A 23,986-nucleotide genomic window follows, 5' to 3' on the forward strand; every position below is an offset into this window, starting at 1 on the left:
GAAAGTGAGTGTTTATTTCAAATTACAAAAAGCTCATGTTTACGATGAATGAAGTGACTGGTGTGAATGCGAATCTACGATATAGTTATCGAAGCCCCAAGAAAAAAAAAAACGGCAAACGAATCTTGCGTATATTGCAGGTTCTGATCACAGCATCAGTTTGTGTCTACATATGTGAACAAAAAAGGATCGAAAAGTTCCAGAAAGGAAGGACACGATTATCTGGTGTTCAAAGTGATTTTTATTATTGAATTTTCATAAGTTAAATATTTATTAAGATTAGGACTGATGGTTGGTTGATTTTCAGTTATCACAAGTTAAAGACTCCTCCTCGCGCTGCACATACATAAAGGCTATGAGTACAAAATATAATATTCAATGTTTTATGATACTATATACCCTAAATCTGTGAAGATCTACTTAATAAGTATTAGTTGTCAAGTTTATGTACAAATTATTTAATATAAATAAACGGAACCATTTGTAATGTACAAAATAATCAGAAAATTATACAAGGTATTTTTTTTTTTTACTTAGGTCACAACGTGTCATGAAATGCTGTACAATATATACAATGTAATGTACGTATACCTATTTGATATTAATTAATTGTATTGTAATTACTCTGCTAGGAAGTAGATATGCTCAGACAGAGTAGGAAATGACTTTTATTTTCATATTTATACTACTTTTCTTTCACTTTATACAGACAGCACATTCATACTCGCACAAATTACATATATATTATATATATACACACACACAGCAGTAATTTTACATTTCAACTCACATTCAGCTACTCGTGAAATAGAAACGTGTTCGTATATCACGTCAATAATCAGTACCAAGGTTTACTTACTCCTATACATTCAATGACTCGGGTAGTTTATTTTTTCTTTCTTTTTTGTTCAATTATACACGAAGTAATCGCTTAATCAATAAAAATGTAGTACTTGGACATACGCTCTATTAGTTATCTTACACCGATAAACTGAACTCACGGTTCATCTTACAATTCCTTACAGCTGTAAGGTCTGGTAATTTAGTTGCCCCAGGAAAATCGGCGCTTTCATTTCGAGAATTCAGACTATCGTATACCTCCTCCCAACTATTTATCTCCGATAAAGATCAAGTACTGGACGCGAAAATTGTCCTTTCTCATCTTTGAACCGAGAAGAACAGCACACTCAGGATTCTTCGGTGGATGTTGTTGAGATTTGAGTACTAGCACCACTGGAAAAGCTGCTTCTGCAAGTTTCAACGGCAAACGCGGTTTCTGGCACTTGCATGAACTGCACTTTGTCTTTCGGCCATCGATTCCTTCCGTAAACGCAGCTAAAAATATTATATTTCGTGTCCATTTCCACATGGCTAAGATTGCTGCTGGGCCTTCGTTTCAGTACCTTTTTTGCCATCAAACTTCTGTTGTTCTTGTACGAGAGTTCCCGTTTGGGGCAGAAAACTTTTCTCAGCTCCCTCTTGACGCGGCGTGATCTGTACCCGAAAAGCAGAGGGGTAACGTATGCCGCCAGTATCAAAAAGCTGAGCGCCATCACGTCGTAATTGTGCGGAAGTTGGTCAGCCCCGGTAAGACGCAGCGGCTCGATGTTCCTGATAATTAATAGAACTACGTACGGCGTCCAGCATATCAGACCCATCACTATAACGAGCGCACTAATTCTAGCCGCCCGCGTTTCTTCCCGATATCTAAACACCGAAGCATTGCTGATTCTGTACTTCAACGAGTTTATGTAACTCGAGGTACTTTTCACGCTGGAAACACGATGAAGAGGTATTTTATGAGGCGGCGTAATCGTCACCGTTGGCGCTGCGCCCCCATTAGCTGAACTGCCCAATAGAGAAGACTCAGCTTCGAGGAAATTGTGACCAGACAAGCTTTTGTGGAGAATATCTTCCGGCTGGTCCATTGCGCCGTCCGGCCGATGATACCCGCCGTTTAAGTAGCGAGCGTTTATTGCCGATTTGCCGTTGGTGTGAAGACTATTCTGCAATCTTGACTTGGCGTTGTGAATTTCGAGGGCTGCACGCGACAAGATACCACTACATGTCATTTTACTATCACTACTACTACTACTTTGTACTGTGTCCATCATTTTTGATGATGCAGCATTTACGTTGGAGTGAATATCCGGACTGGCCAGGACCTCGGATAGCTGCAGCTGCTGTTGCTGCTGACTCGTTGACACCGAAATGTCCGGCTCGACACGATCGGAATCGCCAAATTCTTTGAATTTGTTTGGTCGATTGCTGGCCGTTGAGAGTTCTGTGTCCAAGATGAGAGGTATTCGATTGGATTCCGATCGATCCTCAAAAGTGTTGTGGCACTCGGCAACTTCTATGTCCTCGAGTCGTCGGTTTTTCGAAAACTTCAGCATCTCCTCTTCGTCCTGGTCCTCCTCCTCATTGGCGCTGCTTTCGCCGCTCGAGTCCTCCGGTATTTTCAACCGATCGAGGTTCTTTCTCAGAATTTCCTGACAGAGGATATCGTGAGAAGATTTACGTCTGTTATCGGGACGATCGCGGAACTTGCTCCGTACAATGTTGTCGTCCGTAAGACGATTGTCTTCTTTTTTAGTAAGGAATTCCGCCCTTAGCGCGGATATAGGAACTTTGGAGATTTCTTTGGTAGCGTCGATTGTCTTCGCCGGCTTTTTCGGCGACACGTCAACTTTCTGCAAACCAACGGTGAAGACAACGCCACTCGATGGTTCTTCTTCAATTGCCGACGAGCAAAGCATCATCTCGGATCTTCCCCGCGGTATGTGACTAGGGCTCGTTTCGATGCTTTCGTCGATCGACGACAGACTCGATATCTTTGGGATCCTACGAAAATCATCGGTGGAAAAGTCATGCCTGACGTTCCCGTATTCCTCGCAGAAACTTGGCGAGGACAACATCGGTCCGGATCCGGTGCGTCTGGCACGTTCCGAATTTTTATGAGCTGCCGAATAGATGCTTACGTACATCCAACAAACACCAACGAACGGCATTAGGTAAACGAAGAGGGTGTAAAAAGTGGCGTAAGCCAAGCCGTAGGTAACATAATCGAGCGTTTCGTTTCCCAGTATCGTGTTATTAGTGTCCTCGAAACTCTCTCGAAACGTTTCATCAAAAAACATTGTAGAGTTCTCAGCGAGCCGCACGTTCTCCTCAATGACGGAGCTGCCGTTACTTTCCGTGACCTTCACCTCACTCTTGAAGTCATATTTCTCCGTCCCATTGCCGATGGAAATTGTCGAAGCAAGGCTCATGTCCACTCTGGGTTCCACGACGAGTCGATGATCGCTTAAACAGGCCAACCAGAGGCTGTGAGGATGGGGATTGAAAGCTGCGAGAAGGGCCAGGAGCACGGAAACCAGCCATACAGAAACGATGAGCACGCCGCACTTCAGCTTGTCGATTCGCGTACGATATCGAAGGGGATCGACGACCGCAAAGTACTGATCAATCGCGATCAGAAGAACCGAGAGTATCGACGATGCCGTCACAAAAGCCCCGGCACCTTCCGAGACGGAGCAGAGGCTGGATCCAAACGAGTCTGTCGGCGGGGTGTCCAACATCAGAAGAGGGGTCAGGATCACGCACGTCAACAGATTCGACGCGATCAAGTTCATCACGAATCTGGGGAAAAAGAAAAGAATACGGTCAAAAAAATGGTGTCAGGCTGCCACTGCTATTTCAGTGTGCGCGATATTTTCAACGTTATTAAGGAGAGGCGAGTTTTCCTTTGCGTTTTTCGTCGTATAATTGTATTCGAACAGAACGGATGAAAGAAGATTTGTTACGGTGTGTTTGGCCTCGTTCCTCGATTTTTATGTGAGTTTATAGATTATGATCATCACTACCGCAAGTTTTATGAGCCGAAATCTTTTTATGGTTTCATCTGACCTAGCCCAATCCGGTACTCAAATAAACACTGCCATTCTTCCATGAAGATATAAATAGCAACCTTTCTGCAGATCCGTTTAAATGCATTGCAGGAACAACAGCAATGGTAGATGGATAACCTGCACGGCCGCGTTTACGACGGTTGCAAAATTAAACCCCGGGATAAAACTGCCCAGGAGAAAGAGTTATGGTTGATATGTTTGAAACGGCATACCGATCTTAGTTTGTGTATAAACACTGATCTAATTGTATTTAACCAAGGGATCAAAACGATCGGTTATAAAGTACCGAGAGATGTCAGCGAATGTAACACGTGACCTGCATCTCTCTGACAGGATTGAATGTTGAGCTTGGCAATGCGCGGGAGATGAGCTTGCGCTTAATTCTCCCAATAATAACGTAAGATAGTCGGTGGTCGAGTTTATTATTTTACGTACACCCTGACTCTAGAGACGCGAGTATAACTCGATATAATGCAATATTGTACGAGGACGAGTAACCGAAAGCTCACATCGAACGCTGAGCGTACCTGCATCTACTTGCAGTCGAGGACGACTAGCGTATTTATGGTGGATCGACGCAATATCCGGCCGGCAGTCTCTTGACCGATTCCAGCTGTGCTAACGAGTTTAGTAAGCCAGGGGTGCGAACTCGTTCCCTACAATAAACATGTGTCCATATTTTCGTCACCTCAACTTCTGCTTTTTCGTATACTACAAAATCTGCGTAAAAGCGAACGACCTCAACCTTAATTCCTAACGCTTAGTCTGACCCAAAATGTGATCGGATTACTGAAAAATCTTGCGGACGATCGATTGGTTAGATGGATTCATCGGTAAGAATCCACAATTTCATGTACAAAAGAAATTGCTAATTGTACTCTTGGATTTGCACTATGTGCGAATTTCAATTCATTCTCCGCAGTCCATTAACCAGTTTGTATTATGATGATGCGGTAAGGTTTGTAGGTCGAATAATTATCGAGTTGTTTCATGTACGTTAATGAACACCGAGGTTTTTTTACATTTTGTACGAATGAATCGATGAGGCGGCATGAGTATGTAACATATTGCTTATTTCGGACTAGAATATTAATGCAACTACTTGTACCTGTCGTGCATTCCCACAGCTCTTTCACGATACAAGTTTATATTCACGTGTCGACTAATGGTAACATCAATAACAAACTGTAACGACCCCCGTGGTAGAAATTAGGGATTTTGACTAGTTGAAAACTACAATTTGTTTCGCTATTACCATCTACTGAAAGTACGCGGGGAAATGAGAAAGAAAAATATTACATTACACGTGGATACCCAAGTTATACATTGTTCCGACAGTGAATAATAGCAGCGAATGGAAGTTTTTAACTTTGTGAAACATTTCAACGAGACACGTTTATCGATTGTTGAGCCTAAGACGCGATGACGGGTGAAAAACATGCTTTTATATTGTGTCGGTCTTTGGAGGAGTGGCAGGCGTATAATCGACCGAGTCGTCGAGTTAAACATGCAGTCTTGAATTTGACCACTTGACGAACGTACGTAGGCATATTCTTAGTTTTTCGTTAACGTGGGCGATACATAGAAATCGAATAAATTATTCTTGTCTCTGACGTCATTCACATTTTTCAACGCCATGCTGTCTTTATTCTTCCTGACGAGTATCAACAACTATAATCTTAACGAAAACGCGATACATTGACATATATTTTTCCAACGGCAGAGAACCTCTGATAAATTCTTCGGTGCACTTTATTATAACGTGACCTGCATGTGTATATATTTGCGTTTTTAATAATGTTATGCATAATTATTTGTTTAAATTATGAATTCCAATCTCAAATATTTTTACTTTCTTTCCATTTAATTCGTTCGCTTCTGCGTAGTTTTCATTGGAATTGGAATGGAAATATTGAGAGAATTTACCTACCCAGATCAATGTTCGCGGTATTTTTAAACGGCCATTTATCTAGATGATATAACGAGAGAGTCGAAGAGAAATATCGATTTTCGAAAATACATGCCTGTAACCGCGTCGTTTGAAAAGCAGTATTGGTAAAGAAAAAAAAAAAAAAAAAAAAAAAAAAAACAGGTGGTGAAAATAAACGGTACGAAAGTTAGAAAAACTTATAACGTTCGTCATTCGGTAAAATTTCGGAGAGGAAAGACGGAAGAAAAAGTTTGCAAGTGTCAAGATGACCGAGCTGCATGTGCCTAATGTTTTTTTTAAATTCCCGCGTGAAAACAAACACAAGATTCCTGAAATTTTATTTCATACATTTTAATAATTTTAATCGCATGGAAATTTCCTCCTCAATTTTCAATCAATGATTATTAGATATATTTAGAATTTTTATTATAAGAATTAACTCTGATATTAAAAAACATTTAACCTTAAATATTGCTGGGAAATTTCCGACTAGAGATGAAAGTGAGGAAAAATTAGATATTTGACGTATACGAATTTAAAACCTGGCGCAAAATCAACATGGCTAGATTTGAGACACTTGTCATTCTCTTTTGCCCTGAGTCATTTGCGTCACTCTGTATATAGGTACCAAGCAGTATTTCACGCCAAGTAAAATAGCGGCAAGAGTAACTGCAATTTAATTTGGCGAAAATTTAATTTTGAAAATTTTTAACTTCCCAAGTAGCAATAGAAGCTTCTCATAATCTGCTCCTGATTGGCTATTAAATCGTAAGTATCTGTTCTCCTAATTAGCTATTAAATCGTTTGATTATCCGACGAATCGTAAGTAGCAAAGTGGCCGGCCACTTGGTTTGTAATAATTTTAAACCGCTGAACGGCGAGCTTACTGAGAAAAGTGTATTATATAGGCGTGACAATGTGAGAGCACAAATTTTAACGCCTCAGCCGCGCGCCAAGAATTGCAACACTTCGCCAATCTTACAAACTTTCCGGAAGTGGTTGGCTGCGAAAGCAAAACTTCTCTCCTATCCGAAAATATCACAAATTTTCCCGTGCACAACGCACTGTCCAGCTTACTATACGATATTATTCTCCAACGACAGATGAGATACAACAACGAAAATTTACGACAGAAACGAATGAATTGAATGGAAAGAAAATAAATCCTGACGAAAAATAATGATACGGAAAAAAAAAAAAAAAAAATTATAGGAAAAGCAACGTGGGAGTTGAACAAATTTTGACACAATGTTCAGAGTGCACCTCAATTTACTCACGAGATATGAATTGCCACACGGGTGGATGAAACCGCTTCACAAGATTTGTTGTCTCGAGAAACGGAAAAACAGAAAGATGTGAATAAGCTATAGGTAGAAAAAAAATGAGTCTAGAAGTAATTCGTAAAATTAGAATATAAGCAAATATTTGCACGCATATACGTTTCCTTTCAACGTGCAGCAGGTATAGTATCGCTTGAATTTATTACGACATATAATATGCGAGAGGGGGGCAGGAGGGGGGGAGGGGATTACGTGACCTTCGATTTTACGATCCAGCGCATTTTATCCTCTCGGCGGAAATAATAATAATAATAATAATAATAATAATACAAAAGCATAAAAATTGAAAAAGATAAAGTGCTTCTTCGTATGATTAAGTAGACGACCAGAGGGTCTCACCTGTTCGATATCGTGCGTAGACCGGGTCGCTTGAGGAAGGCGAAGAGGAGGGTCCCGTTGAGGAGGAAAGACCCGAAGAGGACTATCGTCCAAAGCACCATCGTGATCCACCATCCTCCACCTTCGGAACTCTCCGGCGCACCTCCATCCATTCATAAATAATTGTCCAAGCCTGAAATTGGAAAAAGATAACATTGATTGTAGTTACAGTCGATGTGCCAGAGAAACTACGTATAAGGATGTTACGACAAATGGAAGGAACACGTCAATCTGGGAGCAAAAATAAAAAAGTGTATTTCGTGTGCTTTTCCTTTCAAAGCATTTATTTTAGTAGAAAAAAAAAAAGGCTGGAATGTGATTTGGTTATGCGTCACCGGAAACCATGTCGCAATTTACGTTGGAACCCGGTTAATTTCGATTTGCACAAGTGCTACAACGGCGGTGCAAAATTTATAGGGATATGATTTCGGAATCCGGTCTCATTTTCAACATCGCGGGATGGAATCGGTAGGTCGAATATATATAACCGTCCAATTTCCAGTGCATCCGGTATATAGCCGTGGCAATCGTCAATATTTTGCACAAATTCCAGCGAATTTCCGGTGCCGATTGGCACGCCTTCGCATATATGGAAACCCATGCATGATTACGCGTACGCGTCAGTTTGACGTTTCCTCGAATTTGATAAATGTAAATCTGAATTAGTAATTCTTGAATGAATTTGACAATTAAACGCAACGCGGGTCAAGATTCAACGGTTACAATTGGAATCGAAACAACGCGAAACTTCGTTTTTCAACAATATTTATAAGACGAAATCGATGAGGGTGTTTTTCCATCGATTAAAACATCCAAGGAAAAGTCAAATATGTGGTAAGACAAATTTATGAAAAATGCAAAGCATCTAATAGCAACCGGGACGAAGAATCAAACAATTAAATATCGGATAATCGATCATTGATTTATGAACCGAGCGATTAATCCTCTACGACTAATTGACGAAGAAAATTTCTTATACTACTTATGCGACTTCTGCACCTACGCAAAAGTCTGGCAAATGTCCAACTTGAAAATTTTCTTTTTTTTTCTATTCTGTGAGATAAACCAAACGAAAAATGACTTTCCATTTTCGTGACTATCACGCGATGAAAAACAAAAAACCACAGTTCACGTTGGCAAACTGTCGCTGCGAAACATAAACTCGATACTGGATGTGGTCTTCGATTCCAGAAATGAAAATGTATCGAGCGAATGAGATTTTAATTTTACGAACTCGCAGCCATGGTGAATTCGATTTATCGCTTCTGACACCTGTCCAATGATATTTTTCATTATAATTCATATTTCCGCACGATGTCACATTTCGGTTCTAAAAATTATTACCGGTCGCTGGTCGCAGTTATTAGACCTGGGAGACTAATTTTACTAGTTTGCGTAAACTAGTTTCTTCACGAGAGACGATAAGTGTTGCACGCATGAAGCCAGGTTGAAAAAAAACGCACTTTTTTTTTTTTGTCTATGACTAGACGAATTCACTCGATAGATGAATACACTAATCGCGTTAGTTTCCAATTGATGAAAATATCAATGACATGTTTACACCCGTGAGTGCAGAAAAAAAAAATGAAAAATTATAAAGTTTGGAGTAACTCTTGTTGGAATACACTCGAATTTCAGCTGAAAAGTACAAACGACCTAATTTGAAATCGCAAATAAATCAAATCTGTCAGCTCGTCACGATTTGTACTTGTCGCATTATCGAACCGCTGACATGCTGCAAGGCGGAAGTTTCGACTCGGACGATTTCAAAGGTCGAGACATCGATCGGGTGACAGTGGGACAGAAGGGAAATTTTGTTTGGCGGGATACTGAAAATAAAGTCATTCGCGACGATTTTTTTTCACGGCTGTTAGAGTGGAAGTATGAAAGAAAACAGAGATTTGAGTTAAACCGAGAGTACGTTACCTAATTATTATATTTAGAATACAGCCTGTAAGTAAGAGAGAAAAAGGTGCGTCCTCGTTTGAATAAAATAACAATTTTTCTTCAAATTTTCAATCCCATCAACAAATAAGAAACATGCCAGCGTTACAACTGCCGCCTAAGTGGATATTTTATATTCAAATATCGGTTCCGTTGCGTTCAGGAAATCTGGGGACGCGAATTGTACACCACAGTGGGCAGCAGCGGACATTATACCAAGAAATAAATATAAATAAATAAACGATTTAAATCCACCAAAGAAGGCCTCGCTACGGAGTAAAGTCGTCCTTTGGATCGGTGGGAGTTTAATAAATCCGAATAACCGCGATACCGGAGAGACCAGTGGATCGTATTTTTAAACGTTGTCACAGCAAGGAGTTGATCTAACAATAAATAAATCTGCTCCTAGGAGCGCCGTAAGGCTCTCGGCGTTGTTACACGCGCGAAAAAGCTCGAAAGTCTGGCCCACGCGGAAGCTTTCTGATCAGTTTCGGTTGTTCGAGGAACACCGGGTTGAACAAACGTCTGTCAATGAGCCAAATATAATAACGATGTAGGTATAGTCGTCTTTACCCGGCGTCGCTACGCCGTCTCGTTATTCGCTGATCCGTTGGAGGCGTAACGAGTCCTGGACCATCTAGCGGAATACTTATTTTCCCATCCAATTTATTTTTACGAATGAGCCGTACCCAAGTCAGTCCGGTTTCCGTGTTGTAACACATCACCATCGCTCCTTCGAACCGGATGACGAGTGGAAATGTCTCGAGCGATTCGCTCTTCGCCTATTTGTAATAACAAACCGCTGCCCTAATCGAATTCTGCCTCATTCATTAAATCGCCGGCTCGTTTCGTAAGAGTGGAGTTGAACGAGAAGACAAACTAGATTTCAACCATTTCCAAGACGACACTGCGGCAAATTTTGCAAGCGGATTTTAGTACTTAGAATTTGGGTTAATTGAACAAATCGCTCCGGTGGGTCAGAATTCTGCGTTTCTATTCAAGTTTCAGAAAGATGAAATTCCTCCAATAAACTTGACTGTTCACAAGAATTAACATGAAAATATTCGCAAAATTTGCAAATTCACGGTTTTACACAAAACTAGGTACGCGCAAGTTAATAAATATAACCGATGTACCGACAATGACAGCCGTTAGATCGTAGAGTGAAATGTTCTGAAAAATTTCATTAGATCAGTCAGATAGAATGAAGAAAATTAATTGACCCGTATTTTTTAACTTCTCAATTCAATGTTTGTTAACAAAGATATAGCGAGTTGAATTTGCGTGACGTCATAACGTTCGTATCGTAGTATAACTATATCCACGCGGATTGTGACGTCACTCGTCAATTTCAAACCGCTAAATATCTTTGTTAACAAAACGTTAAATTGGAAAAAAGAAAAGATACGCGTCATTTATTTTTCGACGTTTTATCCCACGGACCTAATGGAATTTCTTATTCAATGAACCCGATTCTCCTCATCACCGCCGTTGCAACAATAATTGAATCGAATGGTTAATGCAGCTGTATAATAAATCAGCCTCTCGTCCGCGCAGGATAACTTCCAACTTGAGTATGCGGTTGAGAAAAAATCACTGCGGAAGCTCCGACATTTAGAGAAATACAGGCATATATCCGTTATTCAAAACAAGTTGAAATCGATTCGAGTGGAAACGATGATGCAAATGATGGTCCCAGGCACCAAGGTAGGGTACCATTCAAAGCGCGCCTACGCATCCGGTGAAGCCTTTTCCATGATCGACGTCGCGACTTGTACGTGTGCCGGTTGTTCATTAAATCCCTGCGACGGCAGCCGGCGGCTCCAGATTGTCTGCAATCTCTCTCTCATCAATACCTCCAACGACTTCAAGTGTCTTCCAATGGTCTCGTCGTCCCACTCGCCTCAGCAAATCAACGGTGCCGTTCACCCGACCTCAGCCAATATTTCACTCGTAGGTGTGAGAATTTCTTTTTTTTCTTCTTCTTACACAATCGTCGCGTTACGAACGACCGACGCGTACCTAATGCGGTGTACGGCAATCATTCGCATCTTACCGCTCTGCACCGTCGCGCAATCGGAAAGAGCACTTTTTTTCTCAACGTTCAAAAAGTGAACGGGTTTATGCTTCCGATATTTTGGGGCCATTGTAAAGAGCCACTCGCATTTCACGTGCTCTTTACGTGTTCGGCATCGGTTATAGTTGGGCTGTGTGTAATATTTCACATGCACGACTTTACGTACAACGTAAGTACGTGGTGGTAAAGGTAATTTTTAACCCAACGGAAGAGCGGAGAACAAGGTTATAAAAACAACTGCTGCGGGTTGGCGGCTGTTGGCTGTACGATGATGCGTGGTGGATATATAAGTATACGTATGGTTCACGTGAATATAAGTATGATAGATGTATAAATGTTGTTGCGGAATACGACATTTGTATAGCAACAAATATGACGAATTGTGAAACGCGGCCGCAGGTCACTGGCCAAATAATATTACTTAACGGGTAAATTTCCACGGGTGAAATTTTTATTGTTTACACGGGTATTCAAAGCTGTAATATTATATAACATGTGTAATACTCGCCGCGAAAGTTGTACGTTAAACTTTTATTCACCATGCACGGACAGGAATCCATTTTGCAATAACGCGCCGGTTAATCTACTCCTGTAAAACGATAAATGACGAACTCGGTGGAATAATGATTGATAAGATTAATCGATCATACGATATTTTAATTATTACTTCAAACTCCGCCGCATAATGGGAAAAATTGTAGAATATCGTAACCGCTCCGTCATTCCGCATTGATCGAAGTTCAACAGTTTTTTTTTTTTCTTTTAAATAAAACTAACTCGATGCAGCGTTATGGAATATTTAGACGAAAGGCTGAGACAGCAGCGGAAATATTCCACGTACTCTGTGTTCTAACGAATTTAAAGCGATACTGTTATACGCATAGAATTTGCTGAAAAAATTAACTTAAATCATCTCCTATACCATGCACCCAAAATATATCGCAGGACAACTTGGGATTTGAGAATTCACCGACGATTTTTTCTTTTTTTTTCGTTTGCCACGAAGAAATAACAAGTTGAAGCAAAAAACAGAACTAGGTGGAAACTTTATACTGTCATATTGAATATGTCGGTTTAAAGAGGCAATTCGTCGTGACGATTTATGAACCGGTTGGCGGTATTTTTCCACCTACGAATCATCGCCTCATTCCATTATAATATATTTTGAAATTTCTGAGAAAACAAATATTTTTAGACAGTAATCGGTGTATTTTAAGTATCAGCAACCGCAATCAAGTAAAAGTATACAATTCCAAATACAGTCTATAAGAGTGGAGAAAAATAAGAACGACGAAGTTATATTGATATTCTAATCGACGAACGTACCGATTATTATTTCAATTTACGTCCATTTCCTTGTTTGGCATCAAAAATCGAATGATTTCCCAAACCGTTCGAACCTAGGCTGATTGTGAAGTTGCGCCATAAACACCGTATCTACCAAAGTCTGTAAAACCATACTATCAATGCTGCACGCGAAGACCAGAGTTTCGATTCATCGTTGAAAAATAGTCGATCTATTAGTCACCGTTATTGTTATCGCAGGTTTTCGTGGTATTTTGGGTACTGCGGAGTTATTTCAAGAGCTATTCACTTCCGTCACACCGTACAGCCAACCGGAAGGTCAGAACAAATATCTATAGTCGGATGTCGTCACGCGGGGACAAGCCTTGACTGTTCTGCCTGAAAACAATCGGCTGCACTGTTTTTGTTCACCGCATTAAGGAAAAACCTTTTGTTACATCTGACCGACATTAGTGCGCAATGATTCGAAATGTATGGATGATTTTTTTGCGAACTGTGAGACTAAAATGTCTCATCGGAATGCAATGGCGAACCTTTTTTATAAGAGTCACATATCGAACCTGTGTGTACGATTCAAGGTGATAAAAACACGGGAAAATTGACGGACAGTTGTAAAATTTAAATATAGTATAACGAGATACGTAAACGATTATACTGCAAAGCGTGAGCTTCAACAGTTTATTTGATTTCTTGTTACCTGTTCGTTTATTCTTTCATCGGCTGGCCAACAGACCGGCACGGTGAAAATTGCCGTACGTTAGGATTTTTTTTTTTTTTCTCTTCTCTATTTTGTCAAGGTATAACAACTCGAGCCAATTCCGCTTCTGTCACGTAACACCGAGCTTCGACCTTATTCGGATCACTGCATGCCAGCGGTGAATCAATTGCGAAGGAAACAATAATTAGAGAGAATTAGAAAACAGAGAGGATACTGTGAGAAAAACCGATCGATAGTTCCGGGAAAATTACACACTGGAACGACGACTATAAAGTTTATTACACCGCAACCGTGTCTTTAAATTGTGCAGCGGCTCCGCTTTAGTTGCACAAAGAAATAGAGAGCCAAGGATCGATTATAATTAGTATCTTATGTAAGTCGGAGTATATCGAATTATTATCTGCACGGTACTAAATACTTATGTGGATAAGCTGCGTCTGCGATATAATTAGGTACCTACGATGCAACTCGAAAGTAAGAAGAATTTTTTCCCTACGATGGCAGGCAAGAAAAGTTTCCGCGGCTGTTTTCCATGCCGGTTAATCATGAAAATCGCGGTTCGATTATTCGCGGGAGTTTAAGAGACGTTGAAATTACTGTAACAACTTCACTCGTTCGACAAGAAGGTCGTGTTATGATACCTACACTTCGCGCACGTAAATCCGGTCACAGGTGAAAAATTGGGTCGCTTGGATAGCTAACCGCTAACACAACAAAGCCAAGAAGTTTAACGTTCGTTCGTTATAATATCAGCTGAATACAAAATCCGAGTACCTGCAACAACCATAACGAACGAGTATCGCAAAAAACAGCCGAATGATTTACGTCATAGCGTTCAAAATTGGTTAAGAATAAGAATAAGAAGCCACTCGAGTCGAACAAGGGACATGGAATATATGTAAAGATATATGTACAATTATAGTAGACGTCCATTATTATTGCTGTAGAGAGAGCGTAAAGAAGAGGAGCGTTGTAAAGAACGCGAATGAACTTTAACTTTCGTAGCAATACGAAATTTTGTGAAAAACATATTTTTTACGGCAATTGCAAGATTTTTGGATTAAAATATAAAACCATTATGCACGCAACGATAAACTGTTATTATTGTTATTATCATTATCATTATTATTATTATTATTATTATTTCCTTTGTCAATCGACAATACCTAACTATTTGCTGAGTTTAACATGCAATAATACACATCGACATATGCATTGCGTTCTATTACGATCATATAAAGGTCGTGATGTGTCAGTGACCGGCATTGATTCGAAACGCTTCGATGATTCTCACGCTATGCGCAAGATGTTGGGCAGATGCATCACGTGTTCGAAATTATTGCGCAGATCTGCATCATCCGTCAAACGATGTGACGAAATAGCTCGACAATGATATATTCAATACGTAGGAACGCTCGGCATGGAAAACATGTTTTGGAAAATAAATTTTTCTATTCAAAATGAGTCTGTCAAAAACCTTTTAAACGATTTTTATACCGCGCAAAACGGGTGTCAGCCTGCCGCAGTCGCGCGATTCACACTTTCTTGCAAACAACAACTTTGGCAATAATTATAAAATACTTTTGAACTTTCTGTAGGTTTCTTTTTTCTTTCTCTCCTTCTTCTTCTTCTTCTTCTTCTTCTTCTCAGTTTTACAATTTTATTATCCTACTCACTGTAAATCAACTGACGCAACGTTCATTTTTAATGCGAAAGAAACCAATTTGTTTATTATCCATTACGACCGCAAACCGCGTCTCAAGATTGAAAAATCAAATGCGAGATTTCTTTCGCTGGGTTTTGTCCAATTTTTTTGGGCTCGAATATACGTATAATCATAGCGGAATATGATCATATATAAGAATGAAAGAAAATAAGTGGAAAAATAAGATCTAAAAGGTACGATTAATAAAACTGGGAAATGACGTAGGCACAAAAATATTCCGTGCAATTAGCGGAAATCAATGGATATTGTTGATCAAGTATTACCGTGCATTCTATTGGGCACAAGAATATTATAAATCGACAATAGCCCAGGTGTCTGTGTATAAATGCCGCATTGTGTGTCAAATTTCGTGACTCAGTATTTTTAACACGCTTCTGGTTTAAGCCCCGAGGTTAAATTTCTGCACCGGTATTACAATGTAGGCATAATCTGATTATATGCACGGTGTGCAGTATGGCAATTGAAGAATTTAAACAAGTTATTTTCAACAAAACTTATTCCGGTACGTGTTACGCCCAGGTACCAATAGCCAAATGACAGACCATCGTGAATATCAAAGTTGGAATAAAATCACTAAAATCGCGCTCTGAAAGTGTACGTGTAGAAAAAAAATTGTCCTTAACACAATCTCATTTAATTCAATATGATCACGCCAGGCGTTTTTTCGTTCGCTTTTTTAATCAGGAAGAAAGACGAGTTTCTGGATTTTCCAAGGCACTATATCATAACTATCGTGTTTAATGACGGAATATGCTAAAAAAATTCGAATAAAACTCTAAATGTTGCCTAAATTCTATAAGCTGCATTATTTGAACTCCGTTATGATTTCAATTGACAATTCGTTCCCTAGATCTATTTTCTCGACAAAAATTAACACCAAGGCCTCGTTTTGGCAATGCCAAACTCATTCGTAATGAAAATAAAAAACAAAAAAAAATAAAAAAAAGAAACGAGATTAAAAAATCCGAATGTTACAGCTACGTTATTAACAGATAGTGATCTCGGTTAAAAAAAAATCTATGAAAACTATTGTTTATAATATCATATTTTTTTCAGAAGTTGTTCGGTCCATAAGTGCAACAGACGTATCTGTATAAATATACACGTAGTATATTATACATATAGGTATATACAGTAAGTTAGTCTCAAAATGAATTCAACTGAGACGATGACAACAAGAATTACGCCTGCATATCCATTGAAACTGCGTTGAAATTCTTCCACGTGGCATAAGTATGTGAATACATGTATAATAGATATATATTATCTATATATGTATATATATATATATACTTTATGTACGGATATATAGCTAGGCATGATTTAGAGACGTCCACGTGTCTCGATGGATCGCGTGGAAAATATCCAGCGGCGCATAAAAGGTGGGCAGAATCATCATCATCGTCGTCTCTTTATCTCCGCGCATGTATATCTAAGAAATTATATTTATAGGTACATACATACATACGCGAAGGCGAGAAGACCAAAGGAAGTAATTGCAGCTAAATTTAGTGGAAAATATGGGATGAGGAGTCGCATGACCGCGAAAATTATCCCACTGGCCTAAATCTTCTCGACCCATTTACTTCCTCTCCCCCTTCACTCCTTCCTTTCTCACGTGCTAATCGCGTTAGATTTATGCAACTGCAGCTTCTTCTTCTTCTTCTTCTTCTTATTCGTTTTCGCATTTTCCCATTTTCCCATCGTAACACGTCACGAGTTTATGACGTTTCTTCCCCACAAAACGCTGCACGGTATGAAGAAATTATATTGTTTGGTGAAATGGGTGAATATTTATCCCAGGAAAAATGTAAGGTAACAATGAAACGAAATTTTCTTACCTATTTTTACCGGGCTCTGTATTATCAAAATTTAATCCAAGTTACTTTAGCGATAAGCTGACTCTTTCCGCGTATAAATTAAGTAGTCGCTGTTTTCTTCGTCAACGTAACGTCTTCCGCAATCCCGATAAAATCTATCCGTTACATTTCAATATACCTTTGCCACACCTGTAAATGTGTGTAGAATAATCCGATCCGTGCAGAGGCACGTGTATGTGGAGGAGAGAAAAAAAATTGCTAAACTCGGCGTTTTATTGCAGAGGCAAAATTTTACTACCGGGTCTATTACACTTGCGGAATGGACAATCTTGCATGCGATGCCTAATATATTATACGTGATATTATACAGTGTAAGGCATAGGCTGGAAGTGAAGCGAGAGAAGGTCAGATCGTAAAATCGATTGAAGTATAAACGCCGTTTGAAAAGCCTTTCTCCGTACTTAACATATACTCGTACACTAGACAATACTTTAACGCAGGCTATATATATTCTAGTGCTGAAATATTGCCAAAGGGTTTGAAAAATTATACGGGAAATAAATGTGAAAAGTAACGAAGAATCAGTAATCGACACGATTCGGTATTTGTGAAAAAATAAACGAGTAGTTTTTTAAAAGAACGGAAACAATTCTTTCAAAAATGAATCTCGTACTTGCGTTAACGGTGCGAGAAATCGGAAAAATGCGGAAAGACGAGAAGGACAAGAATGAGAAAAAGAAAAAGGCAACGACTTAGAAAGAAACGCAAACTAAACGTAGTAGGTGTGATGATACACCTCCAATCTCTCCGATTCAACTCTAAAGTTTCGGGCTCCGCTGTTAGAATCTACTGTGACCGTTCCGAAACCGAATCCAGTTTTGTAACAAATCAACCTGATTCTAGAATTAACGTGCTAACTGTAGTAAAAACTCAAGGTTCGGTTCGTTAAGACGCGTGGTTCGCGAATAAGATCGTTAACAGGCATATGTCGTAGTTTTGTTTCCATATCGAACCTTCTTCGAATCTGAATAATCAGTGTTCAAAACCTTGGATTATTAGTGACAATCTGGCTTATACTAACGATCGTTAATTCACATTCCTCGCCTAACGTATCGCTTTGTTTGCTACCGCGTTCTAATGTTTTCTCGAAAAAAAAAAATAAAAAATTCACATTGAGTTTCCCGTTACGCGTATCGTCCAGATAAAGCGTCCGTCTAAATATGCTTCGTATGCATGATGCTCGTCAGTAAGCATTGAAGAAAATTCTTTCAAGACGGAAAGGACGATCCTGCGATTGGCAGAATGCCAAAAACCTCGTTCATCTGTCAGCTATACAGTGAGGGGGGAAAAAAAGTCGAATCACTGAAATCGCTTTTCTTATCTGTAGAATCCCCCACTGTAGCCGAAAAATGATTGCATTGTCCAAAAATCAGTATAAAAATCTTCTACGTGTCTTGTCACACTTTGGCAAATTTTGGATATTCGCACATTGAAAAAAAATATTTATATATACATATACCTACGTCACAATTTTTAACAACATGACCTGAAAAGCTTCGACGCAATGCGGCGAGAGTGGAAGTGGGTGAAAATTACGTTACGCATAATATTATACATTCAATAAGTGAAACTGTTCCGAGTTTAGTTCAATAAATATTGGTTTCTCAATTTGTTTACCAAAAATAGCGGACCACCCGATACATGTTTGCATAGAGATCGTATAATGCAAGATATACTTTGTGCAAAAATGATCAAACAAATAGTATAATGTCTATAAAACGAGAAACAGAAATAAAAGACTGAACACTTTTATACAAGTATTGCTATAATAAAACGCTTCGATTAAATACTGCTCTATGCGTGAGAGATGAAACTGTAAAAAGGCATTGGCTTTGATTTCTTCAAGTGTAAACAGCCTAACTCTGTATTCCATTGACGAGCAGATGGGCGCCAAATTTAAATTCGTATACAACGCATAGCGATGGTTAAAATCGATGAAGATACGAGATCCTTCAATGGCCATTCACAACCGAAGAATTTGTGCCAGGGACTGATTATAGAAAGTTAAATATTTCCAACTCACGAAGCATGTGCTTGCAATACGTAATCAGAAAATAACACTCGCTCCTTGTGCGCAAAAATAATTTTCCTTTCATTTCTGATGCTTAATGTTTTGTTTTGTTTCTTTCTTCGGTTTTTTCTTTTCCTTCTTCTTTTATAAGACCCTCGCAGACATTTACATAATAAGTCTCTTCGCGATTCCGAAGTCTTTTATTTTTTCAGCTCAAACTACGTACGTACATGTATATAATATAAGTTTTCGCGGAAACGCGTAAAAGAAAACACTTTGATCTGAATCTGCAGACTGCGACGATTTGTTCTGTATACGTCTCCTATTGGTTTTTTTTTTTTTTTTTTTTTTTTCGTATTTCCTTTTCTGTTCCGTATTCTCGGCTCTCATTGATTATTCATATATTCTACGTACCATACAATTGTCGAATAAATAACACCTGCAGATTTTCCACAGATACGGTGTTAAACACGTCTCACTGATCATTGTCCGCAACTTGTGTAAGTAAATTGTTTACATTTAATAAGCAACAGCTGATCCACATCACGTGCATAATTTACATTGCTGTGTATAGAAACCTGTTCGTTACACATGCTACTAAATTTCGTTTTATAGAGTCGCTCCAAGATGTATGCTCCGAATGTCGAAGGAAAGTTTCCACTTGTAAGTCACGCGTGAAAGAAGGAAGTGTGTAGGTATGTTATAACAAAATGAAATTCAAGATAATCGCTACGTTTATTTTCCGTCGATTCGCACAATGGGCATCGTAAAACAATAAAATTAATTATTCAACTTCGAATTGCAAATGACAGAATGAATTATATTAAGAAAAGTCTTTACGTACTTTGTACTTCAGAAAATGTGAATCCACAAGTACAACCCAATTTGAACGATATTATGCACAAGATCGTTATGATTTCAACATCGTTCGGTGGTTTAGGAAAAACCTTTCGGTGAAAATAATAGAAAAAAAAAGTTTACAGTGACGATTGCACTCCCTGCAGTCGTGTGAAAAAAGCACGGCGCATATCGAGAACCGCGCTATAAAAATGGATAGAAATAGAAATAAAAATTATGAAATTGGCACACTGAACGAGGTCAAAATCGTTTATAACTTAACTGCAGAGATCGCGGGGTGGCTGATCTCCATTCCGTTGGTACCTTAATCACCAAGAATTTCCGGTCGGTACGATAACGTTACGATCGGCTGCGGCGAGCGCTGCACAATAACGTCGAGAAGGATTAGGTACGCCGTTGCAAACCGAGTCGTTCGAAGGTGGCGTAGGTACGTAAGTACGAGGCGGGGTTGAAGTTGCGAACTTGATAAGTTCGAAAACGCCAAATCACGAACTATTGTCGGCGAAGAAATTGAGGCAAAGAAATCAAACTCTTACGAAACGATAAAGTTTCGAACGGTCGAAAGCCCGACGACTCGAAGCGCCGAAATCCAAGATTAGGAAAATTCAAGTTGCGATGGAGCAAAGTTCCGAAAAATCAAGTTTCGATAGAGTAAAATTCCGAAAATTAAAATATACTCACACAGCGTAGCGTGAAAAATCAGGAAAAAACTGAAAATCAGAATGACCAGAATGCCGAACGTAAGAATATTGAAAATCCAAAACAAAGAAAGATCAAGGCGGTGAAATTTCACCAAGCCAGAAATTCACGGAACTCGAGATCTTCGATCATTCGGAATTTCGATATTTCAGATTTTTAAAGTTGCCCATTTTCGCACTTTCGAAACTTTAATGTTTCGTCAAAGTTTGATTTCTTTAAGCTACGCCACCAAAAAATTCTGAACACTTTAAATTCGAAACTTCAAGCCCGCCCCGTACATACATAAAATAAACGTCTTACGCACAACATGTAATACAATGTAATGGTGGCTAATTGTGAGAAAAGAAAGGTGGAATTTGTTCACTCCCAGGAGCGAGGAGCAAATTATTACAGAGTAATACTCGCAAATCCGTGAATATCTCGCAATGCGAGATAGGAGCGAAATTCATTCAAATTGATACTTATACCTAGCGACACGTGCGGATTGCACCCACGCGTGCCGCCAATTTATCGTGCATAATTTACATATTTATATGGGGCATTACGTGCCAACTCAACCTGGGTCCGACCCTTGACCTCTTCGATTTGGCACGCGATTTTTCATATGATTGTTTTCACTCTCGAAGGCACTCGGACTTTTTTTTAACGAAATTTTTTGAATCGATGTGAATTACGTAAAATTTCTGAAAACGAACGTATTGATCGACGCAACTGAAACGTCTGAAATAATTCTGAAAAATCCTACGTCACGTATAAAAATTTTCAAAATTTGAGCCTTGGTGGATCGACGTTTCTTTCTTGTATTTTTCGCTCTATTTTCGAAAAACAAATAAAAAAAAAAACCCGAGCGCGTTCGAAAGTCAAAACAATCGTATAGAAGAAAAATCGCGATTGAAATTGTGAAACGAACTCGATATATCGGTACATACAACGTGCGTAGAATGAGAGAAAAAAAATGACTTGATAAATTTCAAAATTTAGAGCTTCTCAATTTCGTTGTCAGGAGTCAATCACTTTTCCAATTTTAAAATAGTTCACTTAACCCTCTTTCTGAAATCGAATACATCTGTGCAGGTTTCTAGTCTTACTGTAACAACCACGCGATTTTAAGATTCAGTCACATAAATGTATACAGATATATATATATATATATATATTAGGTATGCCAACAGGCGTTTCGTTGTCTCAGTTCTTTAAACAGCCTGCAGAATTTATTTGAGAAACGGTCGATTGACGTGTATTTGAAAATCACACTTTGAACTGTTTGTTATTTTTTCTGCGCTCGTTATTCGACATGTTTTCACAATTTTGACTCTACGTATAATACAACACATGCATATAACGATCGGTGACGAATCGCAAAGTCGAAGCGAAAAAATCGCTGCAGTTGCGCGACGGTGATCGTGGCTACGAATCAACGATGAAACGAATTAATTATTAACAAAATATTGATCAAAGAATCCGCGCAGCTGCTTACACATTTGTACGGTTAGAGTAATTTTTGGTGACAACTTCGATCGACACTTCATCATTTTTTATTTCCATGTGTCCATAGAAATTTAACGTCCGATCGTTCAATTACATTTTTCCTCTCTCCTGAATCGATAAAAAAAGAAATCCGTAAATTTAGGAGCAAAAAAATCTTTCGCAACGAGCCCGATCCGTTCGAATAACGGATTATCGTAAAATCCATATATTATTCCAATAATAGTTATCTCGGTGGCCTCGAGGCTTAGGTAAGTACACAGAACCCTAAACGAAAGGCACTCACTCCGCAGAGTCAACTTCCGGGTATCGATTAAGAGGGTCTGGCAAATGCGTAATATTTCGCTTGTTCCAATCGACCACTCAAATTTAGGGATGATTTTTGTTTGAAATTTGAAATTCCTTGATATCGGATAATTTATAAATGTAGGAAGTACAGCAAGTAAAATCCTACATCGAGTTAATTAAGCTTAAAAACTAAACAACAAAATTACCCACGTATCGTATGTAGTACCTACAATAATTTCGTAAACACGACGATATTCCGAGCGAATAGCTGCTCAATCAAAAAAGTACGCATAATTAAGATGCGGGAATTCCTCGATTCGTTATATAATTACATGTCTTAGTTCGTTTAACACGTTATGTATAATCAGTTTTTCATTCCGGATAAATCCTTGATTGTACACCGGCACCTCGCCTGATTATCCACATTTCACGGTGAAATATTTTGTGTCAATTTTTTTTGTAAAGGTCGTATATTAATTTTATCGCAGACCCGGTAGTTACAGCTAGAAGTATAATATATAATGACCGACTAGTCGGGTTGTAAACGAGCCAGATATCGAATGATGCGGAACCGCGAAACGACTCCGACACAGTAAACGATATATTCCGTCCCGTAGCGTCAACTTTTTAATCTTCTACATTGAAATTATCTAAAAACAGTCAAGTAATTTTTCGGGGCGAAGGATCGAACAGAACCCCAAATTGAAGCAATTGCTAAACAAATCAACATGACAAAATATACAATAATAAAATCTTCAATTTCATCGCGGTTATTATACAGCCATAAACAGTTTTTATACAAATCGAAAAATGAACCGATTAATTATACGCACGCCTATTTTCTGTTCATTGCATAAATCTAATATCATAATAATTGCATAAGATGGATGATTTTTGTAAAAGCATACCCAATAAGTACACATATATAAGAAAAAGCTTTGCCTGAGATTGTAAGTGAAGAAAATGGGAGATATTCTAACAGTTGTTTCTGTCCATTGGCAAGTATGCGATATGCCTGCACGCAGTTGGATTCCTGGCACACTACGCACCTTGATATTACACACACGCAAGGTAAGTGTACACGGTATACATAAAACAATGATTCACTCCAAGGCATGCGAGCTTATAACTACACGGCTAATTGCCGTGGAGAAATGGTCCAATTTTCCTGATCGATAGGGCGTAAAAATGGTCATTACCGGCTGATCGTATAGGTAGACTAGAAAATTTTCCACTCGCCTATATTATACGCAGACATCGGAAGATATAAGCTGAACTTTCAGAGCTTGACCATGACTTTGGCGAGGCGAATTTTAACGTAAGCGTATAAATAAAGTAGATCTTATACCGAGTTAACGGATCATGATCGAGCCCCGTTCGTTGTACAAAATGGATTATTCTTCGCTCGACCTTAAGGAAATCGGTAAACTTCTCAT

The 23,986-nt window shown here is 38.9% G+C and overlaps 1 protein-coding gene across 1 annotated transcript in view; it reads right to left on the bottom strand.

Annotated features, from left to right (window-relative positions):
- Positions 1 to 223: 223 nt before the first annotated feature.
- The window catches only part of LOC124177681, a 46,214-nt gene continuing 22,451 nt past the window's right edge, over positions 224 to 23,986 (bottom strand). The window contains exons 2-3 of the mRNA XM_046560320.1: positions 7,521 to 7,692; positions 224 to 3,642 (exon numbers count right to left, since the gene is read on the bottom strand). Of these exons, the coding sequence (XP_046416276.1) occupies positions 1,188 to 3,642; positions 7,521 to 7,672 (2,607 nt within the window). The 5' untranslated portion in view covers positions 7,673 to 7,692 and the 3' untranslated portion in view covers positions 224 to 1,187. The remainder of the gene's footprint in view (positions 3,643 to 7,520; positions 7,693 to 23,986) is intronic.

This window comes from Neodiprion fabricii, chromosome 3 (assembly GCF_021155785.1).
Source record: "Neodiprion fabricii isolate iyNeoFabr1 chromosome 3, iyNeoFabr1.1, whole genome shotgun sequence".
Classification (NCBI taxonomy): domain Eukaryota; kingdom Metazoa; phylum Arthropoda; class Insecta; order Hymenoptera; family Diprionidae; genus Neodiprion; species Neodiprion fabricii.